Source organism: Gekko japonicus, unplaced genomic scaffold (assembly GCF_001447785.1).
Source record: "Gekko japonicus isolate JY-2015 unplaced genomic scaffold, Gekko_japonicus_V1.1 scaffold448, whole genome shotgun sequence".
NCBI lineage: Eukaryota > Metazoa > Chordata > Lepidosauria > Squamata > Gekkonidae > Gekko > Gekko japonicus.
Genome location: NW_015172018.1, coordinates 501,733 through 520,507, shown reverse-complemented (window position 1 = coordinate 520,507; position 18,775 = coordinate 501,733). Strand labels below are relative to the sequence as shown.

General features: G+C 41.5%; 1 protein-coding gene across 4 annotated transcripts in view; it reads left to right on the top strand.

Moving 5' to 3' along the window:
* The window catches only part of BCL11B (B-cell CLL/lymphoma 11B), a 167,446-nt gene that overhangs the window by 76,075 nt on the left and 72,596 nt on the right, over positions 1–18,775 (top strand). For 2 of the 4 annotated variants that reach the window (XM_015420483.1, XM_015420482.1), the window contains exon 3: positions 9,776–9,982. The exons of the other annotated variants lie outside the window; for them this stretch is intronic. In XM_015420483.1, coding sequence (XP_015275969.1) covers positions 9,776–9,982 — 207 coding nt within the window. The remainder of the gene's footprint in view (positions 1–9,775; positions 9,983–18,775) is intronic. 4 annotated transcript variants of the gene reach the window in all.

Genomic DNA, 18,775 nt, shown 5'->3' with positions numbered 1-18,775 from the left:
CCCCACCGTTCTCTATGAGCTGTCGTGTACCTGCCAACAAACCCCCCCCCCCCAAATCAACAATGCAAGGATAAATTTCTCTGGTTTAAAAAAAAAAACTTGGCAAACTTGTCAAATACTTGTCCACTCCCCCCCTCCTGATTTTATTTTATTTTATTTTTAATCGAAAGTACGATTTTTTTTTAGAAAAGGGAGAAACTTGAGCTGCAGAGATGAATATTTGTCAAGAGAGTTGACGTAAGTTTCATTTGCATAATGACTTTGTACTTCTGCATTAATAAAATTTGCATATGAAGCCATGTTAATTACTCCTGATCATGCTTTTTGCATTCATGCATAGTAATTTTCTCCGACTTGTGAGAATTAATGTCTTGCCGTTTGTGTGGGGGGGGGGATTGAGGAGGGGGAGGGAGTAAGGGGATTGTCAAGTTTCTGTTCCAGTGTCCCTCACTCTCAGATTTTCTCCTCTTCTTGCTCTCACTATTCCTTTTCTTGATCTATGACTCATTTATGCAATATCAGTAGGAATCCTGACTAAAAAGAAATGTATCAATTCAGAAAGAATCCATGCTTGCCAAAAAAAAAAAAAAATTGCAAGCAAGTTTAAAGCTATGTTTAACTTGAAGAGAGTACTTGAAATCAATCGTGGTTTGATCTTGGGTATTCCCAAAAAAAGGCTAAATGTGAGTGTGGGTTTTTGTACATTGTGTGTGCAGTTGCTTGTGTGTATGCCTTGGTGTAGGCAATGTTTGTGTGCACGTTTCTTGAGTTTTTTCTTGTAGTACTGTGTGTATATTACAAATGTTCAAACCGTTGTGTTTTCTGCTTTTTTGGGTGGGGTTGTTTGTTTGTTTTTTTGATGCACATGTACCAAGTTTTGTGTTTGGGTTTCGCTATGGATTACAGGGAAAGTATTGGATCACAGCTGAGAAGCTGCAATGTGACACAGAAAGATGATTCCACAATCCTTTTTTGTTTAGCAATTGTTACAGGAAAAGCAAGTGAGTCAACCTCTTTTTTGGAAAGGCTTCACACCATTTCTTTGAGAATTTAGCAAAAGAATGATCTCCTTGTGTGAGTCACCTATGTAGACATGCTACAAGGTCAATGTAAAAAAATCCCCAAAACCCAACACTATGAATAACAGACAACACAGAGCTCTGTCTGGAGGCAGAGGTTCAAACTGTAGCTTTGAGCCTTGTCTTACAATGGAAGATATTGACATTGCTGCTTTTAAAGACTTCAGAAATTTCACACACCATCTGATCCACCCCTCCATCAACGTAGGTTTATTAATGCCATGAACCACTAAATACCCTTCTTTTAATGGACAGGTGCCCAGGCATGGCTGTCACTATTCCTTGGTTAGCTTTGGGCTTCCTGTTGTCATGCAGTGCTTAGGGCATTTGCACACACAAGGTGGATAAAGCAGCTATTGTTTCAGTGTGCAGTGGGAATGGAAAGTATGCATCTGCCAGAAGGCTAATTCACATTACAAATTCCTCTTCTCTGTTTTTTTTTTTTTTTTTTGTCTTCTGCATTTTCTGGGGGTCACACATTAAAATAAGTAGTGCAGAGGGAGGTTCAAAAGTTATTTCAGTCTCAATGTGAATATGTGATATGTTACTGCAGGTAGCAGATACACACCTGTACCCTGCCTCGAACCTTTATTTCTGGTACCAGGCAAAACCCCCCATGCTTATTTTAATTTTATTTATTTATTGGATTTGATTTATATACCGCCCTCCCCATGATTAATACTTGTAATTTTTTAACAGTATGTCTATACTATATGCGTGTTGTGGGGCCCAGGGTTATTATGGGTCACTTTGGCTCATACAGAGTAAAAAAAAGTGAGAATGGGCTCGTACAGTATTATAGAGAATGCTGCAGAGACCCATCATTTGCAAGTATGTACATGTTATTGCCATAAGATGTGAAGCAGCCTGCAGTTCTTCATCAGTAGAGTGGGAATAATGTATAGCTTCTATGGTTTTCGCGAGAATTGTAAATCCTCTTGCACAAGATTTAAGCAAGGAAGAAAAATGCGGCTTTTGTTAGCTGGGCACTCCGAACATCAGAAATACCTTAATAAGAACCATCATATGAAGTGTAAATGCCCCATAGTGAACAGTAAAACACTAAAAGGTTTTCCTTTTATATATATGGGTATGGTTGTGCATTAGCACTGTTTTCTTTGTCTCCTAGATGCAAATGAAAATAAATGAAGACCATACCTGAAATGTGGCTTTGTTTTGTAATGTTTTAAATTTCAGTGGCATTCTGTGGTTAGTTTCTCTTTGCTCTTTTTTGGAGGGAGGGATAACGTAGGGAGAGAGGAAGTACAAAAATAATTCTTGGATGTGTTTGGTATTCATCAGCATCTACAATCCTAAAGTTTTAGTGCCCATCTGCATAAAAGATATTCCAGGGCTGTTTGTTTTATATTCATTCACATCAGGTTGCTAAAAGTGGGATAACATACAGTGAATAAATAATAGGAATAAATCTGGTGTTAAAATTCCAGTTGACCTTGTTGGGTATCTGGCTTCATATGTAGGGTGATGGCTGAAGACACTATAAAGTTCAATCCTGCTTGTCACAGAGAGAGAGATCTCCTCCCATTTTCCCGAATGGGAAATCCAAGTATTAGATTATATGTTCAAAAGAAGACTTAATGCAAGCCACACATTGTCATTCTTCCATGAAAACAGGGGGCACTTAGAAGAATAGTAGATAACGCCTGTTGTGGGAGACTCCAGTTCCAAGTCTTGCGTCTCTCTGGAGAAGATTAAAATTAAGCCACCCGACTGAAATTAAGCATTAAAAGCTAGCTCTCCTATTGTATTGGTTCTGAAAGTCCTGGGCCAACCTAATTCTAATTTTTGTGTGTGTGTGTTATGTTGCCCTAGATATTCCATAGACAGCAGTCTGTAGAACAGGTAGAATTTATTCTGTTGTACTACATCTGTATAGAATAGGCATGACAGTGTCTGGAGAAGATTCTCAATTCGTGACTGGAAGACTTTAAAAAAGCAAAACAGCACCGAAGCAAATGCCGCTTCATTTGAGATAGGGTTGATCAACCCTTAGATTCAGTACAAATTCCAGGCTAAACTGTTTGGAGCTCTTGCTTTCTGTGTTTAGTTAGTAAATGATGTTTGTTCATCTTGATTGTAACTTTTATTAATGTGTGCAGTTTGGATTTTTGGACTGGCTCCTTATTTTGCCCCCTTTTTAAAGCTGACACATGAGAAAAACCTGCAGTCTTAGTAGAAAAAAAATCATAAAGTCTTTGCTCTTCAACTGGCAGCATTTGACAGCAATGAACAAGAGAAACTACAGACTGCATTGTAGTGGTGTAATAATGCAAAATCGGGATTGGTCCCAGTCATTCATTTCAGCAACTCTGGATTTTTCCAGATGCAGTTTGGGTTAGAATGCATTTCTTTGTAGTGGTGGGTGGAGGAGATGAGGGTTGGATTAAAAACTCCAGGAATTCAACCTGGTTTGTGTGATAGGTCACAGTGCCATGCAGACTGTAGTTCTGGGTTCACATTTACCAGGAAATCCACTGGTGCAAATGTAATTAAAATTAGTCGTCCTCTCACTGCATCTCAACAGAGTTTGTTTGGATTGTGTCTTGGCCTGTATTTTTATCCGCTGAAGTTGAGATGGTGTTGTTTTGTAACTCACAGTGCAGAAAGCAAGAAAATGGAACAAGAAAGAGAATTCATTAGCATATAATGTAAGAGAGACAAAAGAAAACTTCTAACCACCTCCACCTACCTACTCCCTCACTTCTCCCATTCCCTTATATAACAAGTCGCTTCAAAATCAAGAGTAAATCTAAGAACTGTTATGCGATAAACTCTGAAGTCTTTTACTGTAAAGGTTTTCAAAGAAATGTTCCTTATTGATGTACAATTAAAATGCGCCTACTTCTTTCCATCATTCTCACTCCATCTTTGTGCTGATACTTGCACAAAAATACGGCATAAACTTGGCCATTTGTCTGGGGGCAGTACATCAGGGGCATAAATGTAATATTCTTAAGTATTGGACCTCCTACTGCCGCTGTATTTTCTCCAATGAAAAGACAAATATGGTGCCTCTGTTTTCTATACTCTTTTCTTTATTCTTTTAGCTAATAGATCTTTCCAGTTCTTTGGTAATTGAATTGCTCACCTCTGATTTAAAAAAAACAAAAGCAAATTGGAAATCAGTTAACTGGTTTTGTTGGAGAGCAATTACAAAAAAAAAGCACTCTGTTTTGGTTTGGTCTGTGGTTGCTGAAGGCATAACTGGACTTGTCATGGTAGTTCCCTTGAAAATACTGCATATTGACCTGAAATAGTCTGCATATACTGCAATATTGCTTGTTGACCTGAAGTTGCCAACTCAGGGTTGGGAAAATTCCTGTTGATTATGGGATGGGGTCTGGGAAGGGAGAGGGACCTCATCATGGTATAATGCCATAGAACCCACTCTCAAAAGCAGCCAGTTTCTCCAGGAGAACCGATCTCTGTCAAGTGGCGATTAGGTGGAATTCTAGGAGATCTCCAGTTGGAGGCTAGCAACCATCAGTCCTGAAATGAAAAGAATTTTGGTGCTAGTGGACCATACAGATTGGCCAGAATGTTGGACTTTGCAGTTTTTGTATCCTCATTTGGTGTTCTAATCTCCTGTTATTTAGAGTACTCTTCCTTGTCTTTTTCACTAGGTATCGCCCAGGTCTAATGCAGGGAGGCTTTGCTTCACCTGTGATATTCTCTGGGTCAGGTTAGCATCCACTCAACAGCCTAAGGGTTGTGACTCAGTGAAGAAGATATCTACCACCCTCATTTTTAATAGAGGTGTGGTTTGTTGGAGACAGACTGCACAGCCCTTGGTCAGAAGAGGCTGTATTACGAGTTGGGGCCTGTAGGCCTTTTGTTCTTCTTAGTCCCTTGTTACAAAGGAGTGGGGAAATCCGAAACTTGAATGGGTTGTGGTTCTGCTTCCCCACTTTCTGTTGCAGCATGCCTGAAGGGAATTTCATTTTAGCTTTGGGGGTGATCTCATATATGAACAGACATGAAGCTGTTTTCTACTGAATCAGACCATCAGTCCATCTAGGTCAGTATCGTCTACTCAGATTGGAGGCAGCTCTCCAGAATCTCAGGCAGGGGTTGGTTGTTCACATCACCTACTGCCTGGTCCCTCTTAACTGGAGATTCCAGGGATTGAACCTGGGACTTTCTGCAAGCCAAGCAGATGCTGTACCGCTGAGCCGCAGCCCCATATCTCATGTTGCCTTGTGTCTAGGAAGGAGACTGAGCTATGAACTGGAAGTAAAAATCTCATATCACCCAGGAATTCACTGAAGTGGACTTCAGGCAAGGCACTATCACTCAGCCCTTTCTCTCTCCATATATATAGATGTATACATAACAGATGTATAACATTTGAACTTCATAAAAATTGGCCTCCCTTCTAGGGTTCTGCTGAAGTCTGTTGATCCAATCCCTGCCATTTCCTCTACTTTATAGCCCGCCCTTCTCGCTGAGACCCAGAGTGGATTGCAAAATATAAAGCACAGCCTCAAAGATCAAATAAACAATGCAGTAGGATTAGGATTACGAACTGTTTTAAGGCCTGGTTTACTGTTATGCAGGGAGTGGTTTATAAAAAGTGTCCTCTTGAACCACTCCACTATACTGCTGCTGTTAGCGGACATATGAAACATATGACGTTCTTTTAGCATTATTTGTATAGGACTTTTCCTAAATAGTATTGTTAAATTTCTCCCATTATGCAGCAGCCTCTGGTTGTCTAGAACCAAGGTTAGTCCTGATGTGTGACTTTCATAGTGCCTGCTGGATCACCCAGAGGTCCTCTCTAACTCTGGGAAGCTTTGCGAGCAGTTAGTTGTAGTGAATGCGGACACGTGAAGGTGCCCACGCTTTTCAATCTCCATGTCCAGTGTACAAATTTCCAGATCTTGCAGCAGCTGAGCTGAATTGACCACGCCAGTGGTAACCCTACTTTATATTTAAAAGCAGCACTACAACTCAGAATGTCAGAAAATAATTTTGGGAAACTTCCTTTGGTCATGGTCTGTTCTCAGTGAACGGAAAGGTCCTGACATTACTGCTTTGCTTTTCAGACTATAAGTGAAGTCGTTTCTGTCACTTCAGACATCCAGTGACCGCCATCTGTTTTCATTAACATCTCTTGTTTGCGATATATAGTCCCTTTTAGTGGGTTTGTTACCTGTTTGCGTTGCAAATTCAAAGTGAGATCAAAAAGTTGTGAGGGGGGGGGACGCCCCCAAGTGCAGCAATTTTTTTTCTTTTTTAAAGAATCAGCTTCTCACAAATGCACACAATTTTTTTCCTTGATGCTTTGGAACGACACTGGGGATTTAGACCGTTGACTTGTGGTCTTGGCAACAGCTTCACACAAATGTTTTGCCCTCGTAGTTTCTTAGCCATTTAAAATAAATGACAAAATCACACGCAGTCGAAGTAGACTGGAGCACTGGAGCTTCTGCCAAGGATGAAGTACCCCTATTGGATTCACATGTGTAGCTGGCAATTCAACATGCTAGCTGCAGTTTTGAACTGGTGGAGCTCCTGATGGCACTGGTATTTCTGGCCACTGTGTGACACAGAGTGTTGGACTGGATGGGCCTTTGGCCTGATCCAACATTGGCGTCTCTTATGTTCTTATGAACTGGGACACTCACCATGGATAGGGCACATTAGAAAAATAGGTACTGCTTTGAAATACAGGGAGAAGGGTTTTTTGTTTTTATCTTTTGTTGCGCCTGTTTGTGTTCTTGTATTGTCGCAAAGAGTTATTATCGTTCAGAAACTAGTCTTTGCCCAGAGGGTGTTTTTGGGGGCAATATGATGGAAAAACTGATGGTGAATTATAGTATGGAAACCTTGTCTGTGCAGAAAACTTGTCAGAAAAGAAGTACAGTGCTGTGGCCACTGCAATATGGCTCTGTTTCTAAATGATTGGAGCGAAATCTACAATCTCCTCTCCAGTATCCCATACAACCCCCCTACCATGTTTACTTGGCAACATTCTAAGCTGGATCCAGTGAGTTTTCTCTCTCAGTCTCACTCAGCTACCCTTCTTAACCCATGTGGGTTTCATGATCCTCAGCATAGCCTTTTCGAAGGTCAAATAAGACCCTTTGCTTCCTTTTTCACGTGGTTGGATACAACTCTTTGTCAAATGTGTATAACAGTGGTACATGGATGCTGTAGACAACGATCCTAAGCAGATCTACTTAGAATTCTGCTCTGGTCTATTCACTGGGACTGCCAACTTATGGCGGCCCCCCATAGGGTTTTCAAGACAAGAGAGAGGTGGTCTGCCATTGCCTGCCTCTGCAAAGCAACCCTGGACTTCCTTGGTGGTCTCTCATCCAAGTAACTAACCATGGCCAACACTGCTTAAATGCCAAAATCTGATGAGATTGGGTTAGCCAGAGCCACCCAGGTGGAAATTCATTGTTAGGATTGCGCTGTTCAGACCCCTCTTCCCTAAAATCAAAGAGCGAGACGCTTTCTGGGTATCCTGGTATACAAACGGATTTTATTTCATCCTTTGGTTGTTTGGAGCTAAATGTTCATTCGCTTTAACTGTAGTGTTGCTAGACATTTTATCTGTTCATCTCATATACATTTTTTTATTTAATTGTTGCTCTCTTTGAGCCCTCTGAACGAGTTAGAATGGAAATCTCGATAAAATAAACACCCTCGCCCTTGAGACTTGTAAATTTATGACACAAGCTCCTTTTGATTGTTAACTACCCTAATTCAAAGGCTTCAGGTAAACACTGGCTTTAAATAAAGATGTAACGGAAGCTGTAGTGATTGAAAATCAGGATATACAGCAGCCGGGCTGAGTTCCGATTAGCTCTGACTGAAGGTTAACTTCATACGACGTGTGTCTGTGTACACATTTTTATGCTTTTATTTAATTGCTTAAGTCATAGCGCTATGTTCTGACTACTGCCAAGAGAGCAAGAGAGAAAACGCTTCCAACAGAGCAGGAGCAGAGACTAAATACTGTTTTAAATAACAGATGATTTCTAGATGCGTTTAAAGAATGAATAATACAGTTGGAGGAATACAATATCCATTTTTCCCTCCAAATATTTTTTGAGGGGAGGGGGAGGTTGCTCTATTCTTTGTAGGCTCATTATGGGGAAACGGTCTACCTAAAAACGGAGCATGCAAAATGCATATCTGGCTATCGTTCAAGTGGCAAAGGCAGCCACGGCAGCCCGTGAATGCTTTATTCCGGGAGCTTGATTCCTGGCACCTTCCCGAAGCTGCTTGAGCTCACAGTCGCTGCACTTTGCCTTCGCTGATGTGTCGAGCCTGGTTCAGTGGCAGCTCGGCAAGAAGCCGTCTCCAGTTCTCTGTTGGCCAGCTGCATTAGGACAGCCATAAAACAATAATCCCCTCCTGTCGATCAGGTTCCCGAGCGTGTGTCCCAGGCTCTGGCAGTCTCCCCCAGTTTTCCTCCACACAGCCTCTAAAATAATTGCCCCCATTGGTCCTCTCCAGCCCCTTCTTGTTGGATCTTCCAGAAAGCGGCTTGACAAGAAGCTGTACCACTTTGTAGCAGAAGGAAAAGACAGAGAGGAAAGTGCTGGGACTCTCCTTGGTTTATTGTGGCATAATTTTTGTTGGCAAATTATGGCAGCCATAATTATTTGCTGTGTCAGTGGGGCAGGATGAGAGCCCCATCATGGAGCTTTTACGATCATAGATAGTTAAAAAACAAGTCACTGGCTCCTAATACAATCTCTTTCCTTGCATAATTATTTCAGTTTTCAGCATTGAGAGAACAGCAACAGTATGAACTACAGTTCTACAAAACAACCTGTGCTTTAAAAGGCACATTTTGTGCTGCTGAATGATGCTTCCAGAATTGAAACACACATTTCTGAAACAGAAGGCAGGAAGTTTGTCTGGATGTACAATATTCTGCTAAACTCTGTCTGTAACAGGTTTTTTTTAATTAACTATAGAGAAAGATTCCAAAATGTAAACAGTGCATAAGAAGGCATGAGCCAGGTGGCTGCATATTCAGAAGTAGACTGATAAGGAGGTAGGTCTATACAAATGGCTTGAGAGGTACAAGAGGGTATAAGAAATAAAGATAATAATAATAAAAAAGATAATTTATTCTATTATTATTATTATTAATTATTATTATTGATCTATACCCTTCTCCATCCAGAAGGCATGGGTGAGTGTGAAAAGTATCCCACCCAATAAAAAGTCCCCAGGCAAATAGCCAGCATGGTGTAGTGGTTAAGAGAGGTGGACTCTAATCTGGAGAACCAGGTTTGATTTCCCACTTCTCCACATAAAGCTTGCTGTGTGACTTTGTGCAAGTTGTAGTTCTCTCAGAACCTACCCCACAAGGTGCCTGTTGTGGGGGGAGGAAGGGAAGGAGATTGTAAGCAGCTTTGAGATTTGTTAAGGTAGATAAAAGGGGGATATAAAAGCCTACCCTTCTTCTTCTAAATAGTATCATAATGGTAATAGAAACACGATATGGGGTACTAAATAAAATGTTCAAAATTCCCCATCTCCCCCAAAATGTGGCCCATCTCAGTTCTTCTGAAACTTTTAGTCCTGCAGACCTGTGAATTTGTGCGCTGTGAATAAGGCCCGGCAGTTGTACATTGCGCCTGTTTTTCACCTTTCCCTTCAGACCTAGGTACCACTGACAGATTTTTCTATTGTTTTTTCCTCAGGGCCGTCCAGGCCTGCAAAGCTGCCGGCGGCCTCCATAACTGCCTCCTCCCACCCTCACACATCAGTGATCGCACCGCCACCTCTCCGTGCTCTGACCTCAATCCCGCCTTGCCTTAGCCTGCCCTGCTGTGGTGCGCGCGCAGTCTCAGTTGGCGGGTCTCAGACTGAGACTTCAGGCACATATGGATGTCATTGTCAGTTGTCAGGTAATAGAAACATTTTATTGTCACTATCTGAAGGTCAGCTGCCGACCCGGCACTCTCTTTATTGTGGAAGCATCATCGCCATTCAGGAACAACCAAAGCGCCAATAAAAATTCCTTGCCATCTCCAATGAGGGGATCAGTCTCCTCTTCCTGTTCTTTTTTTTGGGGGGGGGGGGGGGCCCTAGGTGGCCGCAGATGATGCCACCAGTTGCTGTTGTTGCTGTTCTATTTTCCTGAAGTAATGTCTGAGAATCCTCGCATATATGTGATATCCTGATATCAAGACTTAATTTCTCTAGGCTGTCTAAGCTTAATTGGATAACATTTAACATCTGAGGCCTTCCTTGCCTAATGATTTATACAGAAGTCTTTCTTTAGATCTCATAGGCTTATGGCATACTTGTGGTCCATACACTTTCCCTCCTCTACTGTAAAAAAATGCTCCCTACTAATTTCTTCCATCTATCTTTGTTTCCTCAGTTCTTTGTATGGGAAACAATGTAAAGAAACCAGTCTCAACTGAGAACACATTATATATGTCAAAAGCCACTGAAAGAATATGCCACTAATGGAATACAGAGTTCAGTCTAAGTTCAACAGGTGACAGAAATACAGTTGAGGTGTACTTACTTCTTCTTGAGGGAAAATTACCACTAGGTCAGGCCCTTAAGTACTTGCTCTGTATGGTCCAAATATTGGCATAAAGTGTAATATCTTTATGAGATGGTTCCATTGAAAATGCAGGGATATAGTACCCTACACATTTCTTCCTGTCGTATAATACTAAAAACTACAATAACCAGAACCTTTCCAGATAATCAGATTTTTATTGCTCTTTTTATTATTTATTTATTTATTTCATTAGATTTCTTGTCGCTCTTCCCCACTTACGTGGGGCTCAGGGCGGTTTACAGCAACATAGTTCAATACAATTTTAAAACCAATTAAAACTACAAGAATTCATTATTAAAACATTCAGCATAAATATTTAAACATTTAAGAACAAGATGGCATATCTAGCATTCAGATTTTTATGAGGGAGGGAGGGGAGGGTGCCAAGCAGATGTAAGGAACCGTTGCTGGCCTCAACCAAAGGTCTGGTGGAACATCTCCACCTTACATGCCCTGCGGACCTTTAATAGATAAGACAGGGCATGGATGTCATTCGGCAGAGAGTTCCACCAGGCAGAGAGTCCCACCTTTTTAAACAAACATACACAATATAAATGAGAACAAAATTACATCCCATTCAGCTACTTTAACCAGGGATGCCACCTGAAGAACTTAAAAATTAGGAACACCTTGTAAGAAAATGATGTATGACATGTATCAGAACATAGATGGTGCTTTATTAGAATATACTGTTCTTGTAACATATTAAATTAAAGTTGCTTTTTGCCAGCAATTGGTGCATCTGTTCTTTTACGTGAATATTTCTATTAATACTAAACAAAGAACCATTCCTTGAAATAAGGAAGAGTCGGCAAGCCTAACGTTAACCTATACATTACCTATACATTTCTTTGAGCAGGGATGAGAAATATATATGAGAGACAAAGAAAACACAAGCTGTTGTGGGGAGAGAGAGAGAGAGAGAGAGAAAAGAAAGAGAGCGGAGGATAAAGAAAAGAGGGAGAAATGAGTGAGAGGTTGGGCAGAAATGGTAGTACATAAGCTTTGGAGCGTAAACTAATTCACAGACTTCTGCCAAATGAAAGTGCAGGTTTCAGGAGTTTCGGTCCTATTATAAGACACTTTGTATGGTGCAATAACTACACAGTTATTACTCAGCCACTGCAGGCGGCCCAGGCATCTTCCCTGGGGGGTTGCACTTCTGTTTTGCTATCCCAGCATCCCAGGAGATATTTTGTTCATAGGGAAAGTCTGTTCTTCCATCAAGCGGTGTGTTCATTACCACAGCACTGTCCTGTGGAGGATGAGTGTATGAGTTTCATGAATATCTACTCGATCTTACGGGGAAAAAATGAAGTGGGAAACTTCCCAACCTCTTGGTTAACTAATACCTACTCGATATCACCTGGCAAAACTGCGCCACACAGCTGTAGCAGGGGAAAGGGAATGTCCCTAGCTTCATAATAGAATGGATTGCAGGTTCAATCCATTCTGGTGATAAGAATCCTGTAGCAGAGCTGGGGAAGGCTTCTATCCGAGACCTTGGAAGCCATGGAATGAAAACGATACTACCATAGATAGAGCCAATGTGATGTAGCAGAGGGTTGGACTAGGATCCTGGCAGGGCTCAAGTCCCCACTTTGACCATGGAAGCTTGCTGGGTGGTCTTGGGCCTGTCACAAACTTTCAGCCTGGCGTACATCAGAGGGTGGTTGTTGTGAGAGAATGGAGGAAGGGCAAAAGATGTTCTGAGCCCAACTGGGGAGAAAAGCAGGATACAAATAAACAAATGCAATGCAAGTGCATGGGTTATGTATATGGTGTGAATGATGAGAAAGGTGACTTTGATGGCAGAGCTGTGGAAAGAGAGATGAAGTGAATCAAGCCTTATTTGGAAAGCCTCTCCCCTCTTGTGAACAAACCAAGCACCCGGCAATTATTTTAGTAATGTTTTCCTTACTGATATTCACATCAAGAGCGTTTATTTGGTGTATTATAGACAGGAATGTCATCCACATGGAACGTGTATCAGGGAAGTGCCACTGTGTTTGCTCACCCCTTCTAAGACAAACATGCGCCACTAATGAAAAGAATAAAATTGAGAAAAGATAAGGAATGAGTAACTCGCTTTAGCACACACTGGAGTAAGGGAGAAGCTTGTATTTTGCATGCTTCTTCCTTCCCAATTTATCGTCATGCACTGTTAGGCCTTTGGACTTATCTATTTGCCGAGCAAACGGTGCCAGTTCTGTGTTGGGGGTTCGACGTGCCATCATGGCTTCCTGTAGCGCTTGCTGCAGTCTACAGCACTTAGAGAACAGGTTATATCAAAGCACATGCTAAGTGTTTATGACAGTAGTTGGTCAAGTTTGGCTTCAAAGAAACGTTTTCTCTCCCTTGGAGAGGAGGCGCTTGATCCCTTGCTATTTCCTTCAGCTCACAGAACAGAAGAAATTAGGTAACATTCCAAGCACAGTATAGTGAAGACGGGTCCTCTGAGCCCATTTTTCTAAGGGAAATCAAAATTAGAAGTAGCTTCTCTTTGAATGGAATATGTTACAGTTTTAATATTGAATGCAGTAAGATTAAGAATCACCCACCAGGGTCTGTGCTAGTACTAGAAATTTTGCAGAAAGAATTTAGTAATTCTCAGACCGAACCTCAACCTGAGTTTTTAAACACTGAGGAATTCTGTTCTTTACTCTTTATACTTCCTATACTGGGTAACTTCCTAGTCTTGTAAACATGCTTAGAATTTTTTAAAGTCACATTTGTTTTTTAGAATTATTTCTTTCTTTGAACTGTTGTAATCATTTCATGTAAATAGACATTATTTTCCAACCACTTTTCGATCTGAAATGCCTTCAGCATTCAGATTTGTACTCCAAATTGAAAGGAATAAAATAACAATTTTTGTGTTATCATTTGTAAAAATTAACTTACCTTTCATGCTCACCTCAAAGTTTGATGCACATACACATGAACACAAGGTCCCAGATTAATTTTTTAATTTTTGTTTGTTTACTTTGTTTCTACCCCAATGGGGAACTAAAGTGCTCTGCAGCATTCTCCCCCTTCTTCATTTTATCCTCACGACAGCCTTGTGAGGAGGATTAAGCTAAGAGAGGGTGTCTATGATAGTTTGGGGATTCAAACCTCCTAGCAGGTGTCCATGATAGAGTGGGGATTCAAATGTGGGTCTCCCAGCATCTAGCTCAACGCTCTAGCCACTAGACCATGCTGTTTCTTAAATATGAAATGACTAAATTACACTATAAGATACAATTTAAAAAATTAAAAGTTTAACCTACATCCCAAACCAGTAAAATCTCAGTGCACCTGGGACATACACAGACTTGGTGAGTTTGTAGTGTTGACGATTTGACCGAAACAGCATGAGTAGTCCAGTTTAAAGACCCTCTAGAGGTAATGCCAAGGTATTTAAATGAATTGCATTGCTTGATTGGATTTCCAAGAATATTCCAAGAGGAGCTTTTTGCCCTGTTCCTAAAAACCATGACCTTGGTCTTATCAAAATTTATAGTGAGAGCTTCTTCTTTACAATAAGTCTCTAACTGATGCAGTAGCCTCTTCAGACCAATTTTCATGAGAGAAATTAAGACCATGTCATCTGCATATAACAAGATTGAAATTTTTTGATGGCCCAATGAGGGGGGAGTGAAGTGGGACCCTGAGAGTTTCCCAACTATGTTATTGGGGTAAAGATTAAGCAGTAAAGTGGCCAGCATGCAACCCTGCTTCACACCCTTCCAGATTGGGATTATAGAGGAGTGAACCCCTTATGGAGAGAGCATTCAGAACTGGCATGGTTTTCACAACTGAAGCCGCTTGAATCTTGAGCAGTTTTGTAGTAGACACTTTGCATTCCTTGTAGCTTGCCCAAGTTTGAATGCTCATATATACAATATGGCTTTGAGGGGTTTTTTTTGGCTATCAAGTCACTCACAGCCGATTTATAGCGACCCTGTAGGGTTTTCAAAGCAAGAGATGTTCAGAGGTGGCTTGCCATTGCCTGGCTCTGTGTCATGACCCTGGACTTCCTTCCTGGTCTCCTATCTAAATACTAGCCAGGGCCGACCTTGCTTAGCTTCCGAGATCTGACAAGAGTGGGCTAGCCTGGGCTATCCAGATTAGGGCACCGAGCTCTATATCTGTATCTATATCTGTCTCCTGTTGCTGTTCCTGTATGGCGTTTTCTGTTTACAGCCCAAAGACCTGATGTATTGTCTGCCATGATAACTTATCATCACAGTCCACAAGCTGAAATGTGGCAACGTACGTGTAGCTGGGCAGTGCAATCCCAAGCAAAGTTACAGCCTTCTATGTCCATTGGAGTCAATGAGTTTCTAATGGTATATCTCTTCTTAGGATTGCATTGTCGCTGTCTTCATTGTCCCAAGTCATCCAGGACAACTTCCATAGTGGCCATAATCCAGAATTTGGAATAGTGTTCATACTCAGCAGCTCAGTTCCCATTTCCACCCTTTTCCTTTGGGTAGGTGGGTGTTCTTATCAAGCTTTGAACTCTGGATAAAGTCAGCAGAAGGAATAGAATGTTGCAGGATGGGCTATGCTCCCCAAAATGGTGCTCCTAAATATCTGCAGACATGCCTGTTGCTGTGTCCTTTTTGCCTCAGAGGAGAAATTTCTGCCTGTCGATTTGGATTCTCCTGCTTAAATTTTTTTAGTCTCTGCTTAATTAAAGTCTGGAAGGGAGTCACAACATTCACAGACTTGTGGTGCCATAGTTCAAAACCAACATATTGTTCCTTTTTCTGATTAACTAGGTCTTTATATTTTAAAAGAAAGCTGGGGGGTGGGGGAATTAAGTTCAAAGTAATTCAGAATTTTTACATTAACTGTAAAATCATGCAAGTGTGATAGAGACAACGAAACATGGAAGTATTTACAGGGAAATATTTATAGATGGGAAACTTATATATTTGCGTGTGTGGACGCACCATTTAAACCTTTCTGTTTCTGCTCGATGGCCTAAGTGCATAAGAATTACCAATGATACAATTAGTTAACCTGTCACTACTTCTGAAGCTCACTTAGACCTGATATTTTCTCTTGAGGTCTCTATCCCCCCCCCCCCCCAATTAAAATTATTGTTGAGTGCCCAGTTTCCAAGAGCTTATGGCATAATGCTATAATATCCTAGACGTTTTTGGAAACTGGGCATTTTGTGTCCCCCGGGGCCGCTCCATTCATTTCAATGGTAGGACCACATCCGTGTGCGCAGTTTTCTGCATGTACAGACCATCTTCCCCCATTGCGATAAAAAGGCTATCCCTTATCGACATACATGAACATGGAGCTACTAAATGCTAATTCAGATCATTGTTCCATTTAGCAAAACAGAGAATTCTATTGGTAAGGTTGCCGTCTCTGTAGTGGGGAATTCCTGGAGATTTGGGGGTAGAACCTGAAAAGGGTAGGTTTTGTGTAGGGGAAGAGACTTTAGAAGGGTATAATGCCATAGAGTCCACCCTCTAATATAGCATTTTTTCCAGGAGAACTGAACTCTGTAGTCTGGTGATCAGTTGTAATTCTGGGAGACCTCCAGGTCCCTCATGGAGGCTAGTGAGCCTGTCTGTTGGAGAGTGTCCATGGCCTTTGGGCTGGAAAAGTAGAATGTACAGAGACTGAAAGCTTGTAAGATTTTTCAGCACAGGGTCCATTGCTGGCTGAGATGATCCCTTTGATCTAGCTTTGTCGTTTGGTTCCATACTCTTCTGTGGTCATAGCGTGCAACGGTATTTCGTGGAAGATTGCTTTGGAAAGGGAGTGGAAACAGTGGTAGGGTGAGGCCCCTGCAATCTTCTGCCTGGCCTGCTGTCTGCCCTTGGTTCCACAAGTGTCCCCCAATCTCTTTACGCTCTTAAGGAATTAATTGCATTTATATACTGTCTGCCTTCCACTTCATTTGAGAGCCAGTTTGGTGTAGTGGTTAAGTGTGCGGACTCTAATCTGGGAGAACCGGGTTTGATTCCCTACTCCTCCACTTGCACCTGGCTGGATGACCTTGGGCAAATCGTAGCTCTGAAAGAGCTGTCCTTGAAAAAGCGCAGTTACTGTCAGAGCTCTCTCAGCCCCACCTACCTCACAGGGTGTCTGTTGTGGGGAGGGGAAGGGAAAGGATTTGTAAGCCGCTCTGAGACACCTTTGGGTAGTGAAGGGCGGGGTATAAATTCAATCTCTTCTTTTTCTTCATTTGAGGCAGTTTATAATTTAAAACAATGGCTTACAGTCTAACAGACATGATACCAAACGAGTGGGGAGGGAAGAAGGAGAATAAGCAAATTCAGATGCTCTTACCTAATGAGAGGACTCTTTTGTCTTTCTGCTGTCAGATGGATGCCAGGTGGCATCCTTCTAGGGGCCGGATTTGGCCTTGGGTGCCTCCAGTTGCTGATCCCTGTTCTAGGAGAGGGGAAAACTTAGCAAATGCCAATGGGGGGGAGGGGAAACCCACTCTTATGCAAGCAGATAATTTTTCTTCTTTTTAAGAGAGAATAAGCAGGCTTTGCTTTTGTGGGGCTGCGGATCATAACCCTTTCTCTTAACTTTTCATTGTGAACAAGATTTCGCTGATAAATATAGATCTATTCCAAGGCCTTACGAGCCTTGTGTCAGCTACACATGTAGAAAAAATAATTAATTCTGTCTGATGTGCATACATTTTTGCCAAGTGGTGAAATGGAATCTTTCTCACATATCGCCAGATAGATTTTTTTAAAAATGGGAAGGAATTATGCATATTTAAAAAGATGCAAGTGAACATTGACAGTCTTGATTAATGGTTAAGGCTGTGGAGTTCAAGGTCCAACACGGAGATAAACATTGGGTCCCTAGCTCAGAGAGTTTGAAACAGTATCTCTCCAATGCAAGGAGCTTGGTAGGTGTTAGTTGTTAAGGCATTCTGAAGAATCACTGAGTGATCTTGTACTGTTCACATTCATTTGCTTTGCTTCTGTTTACTGCCTAGTTCGTTTGGGGATTTCTTGGCATAGTTAAAGGAAGCATACAAATGAAGGGGGGGGGGAGGTATCTGTAAGTGAAATAACTGGTTTCTGTGTGTGTGTATTCTCCTCTCCCCCTTTAGTTATATCCATGTATTCACACACACACCCCTGTGTAAGTTTTATAAACCGTCAGCCAATGAGAAACCCTAGATCAGACCACCCTTGCTGGGGAGGGGGGGGAGAGAAGCCTTGATGCAATTAATATAGTCTGTCTAGAAAGCAGCATTATTTCAGAAACGTTTATGTTAATGATATGGTATGCGTTCTGCACGTTTCATACTCAAACAAGAAGCAAGCTTTTGTTTCATTCCAGACTGGATTTTATTAAAACTGGAGGATCAATGGGAAAACAAAACAGTAATCAAAGGGAAGAATGCAAACTCATCCTGTAAAAAGAGGGAGAGAGAGAGAGAAGAAGCTTCATAATCATCAAGGAGAACACTGCAGATATGGTACCATTTCTGTACAGTGCCCAGAAGAGCTGGAAATCAGTGTTCCCTCTAAGCTGAGTTAGTGTGAGCTAGCTCACAGTTTTTTAGCCTCCAGCTCAAACATTTTTGTCTTAGCTCAGGAAGGATGGCTTCAGAGCAAACTAATTTATGCAGCAGCTAAATCGCTTGCTCACAACTTTAATGCCAGTAGCCCACAAAGTAGAATTTTCACTCGCAAGACTCCACAGCTTAGAGGGAGCATTGGTTGGAATGCAACGTAAAGCAGACACCAAAACCAGGTTTTAAACACATTCTTGTGCCCCCCCCCCACTCCACATGCACACATTGAGTGAGAAAGATGCTAAGAAGCTGTCTCTGTATCAGAGATAAAGAACTACTGACATACTGCTGCCGCCTATAAATGGTTAACTTCTTCCCCTATGGGAAAAACGTTGCTTTTACTAGGGTGGGAATTTACTAAAGTTTGTGCTCGGTTAGAAGAAGCCCTATTAGTTGTTGTTACATATATTTATTGATTTGAATGAAATATTTATGGCATGCGAAAGAAAGGAATTTGTGCCTAAAAGTTGCGCTTCTGTGGAAATATCTTCCCAAAGCTAGAGACATGATTCATAAACTGTATTGTATCTGTCAATCCAGTTTATGCCCTTGCCAAACTGG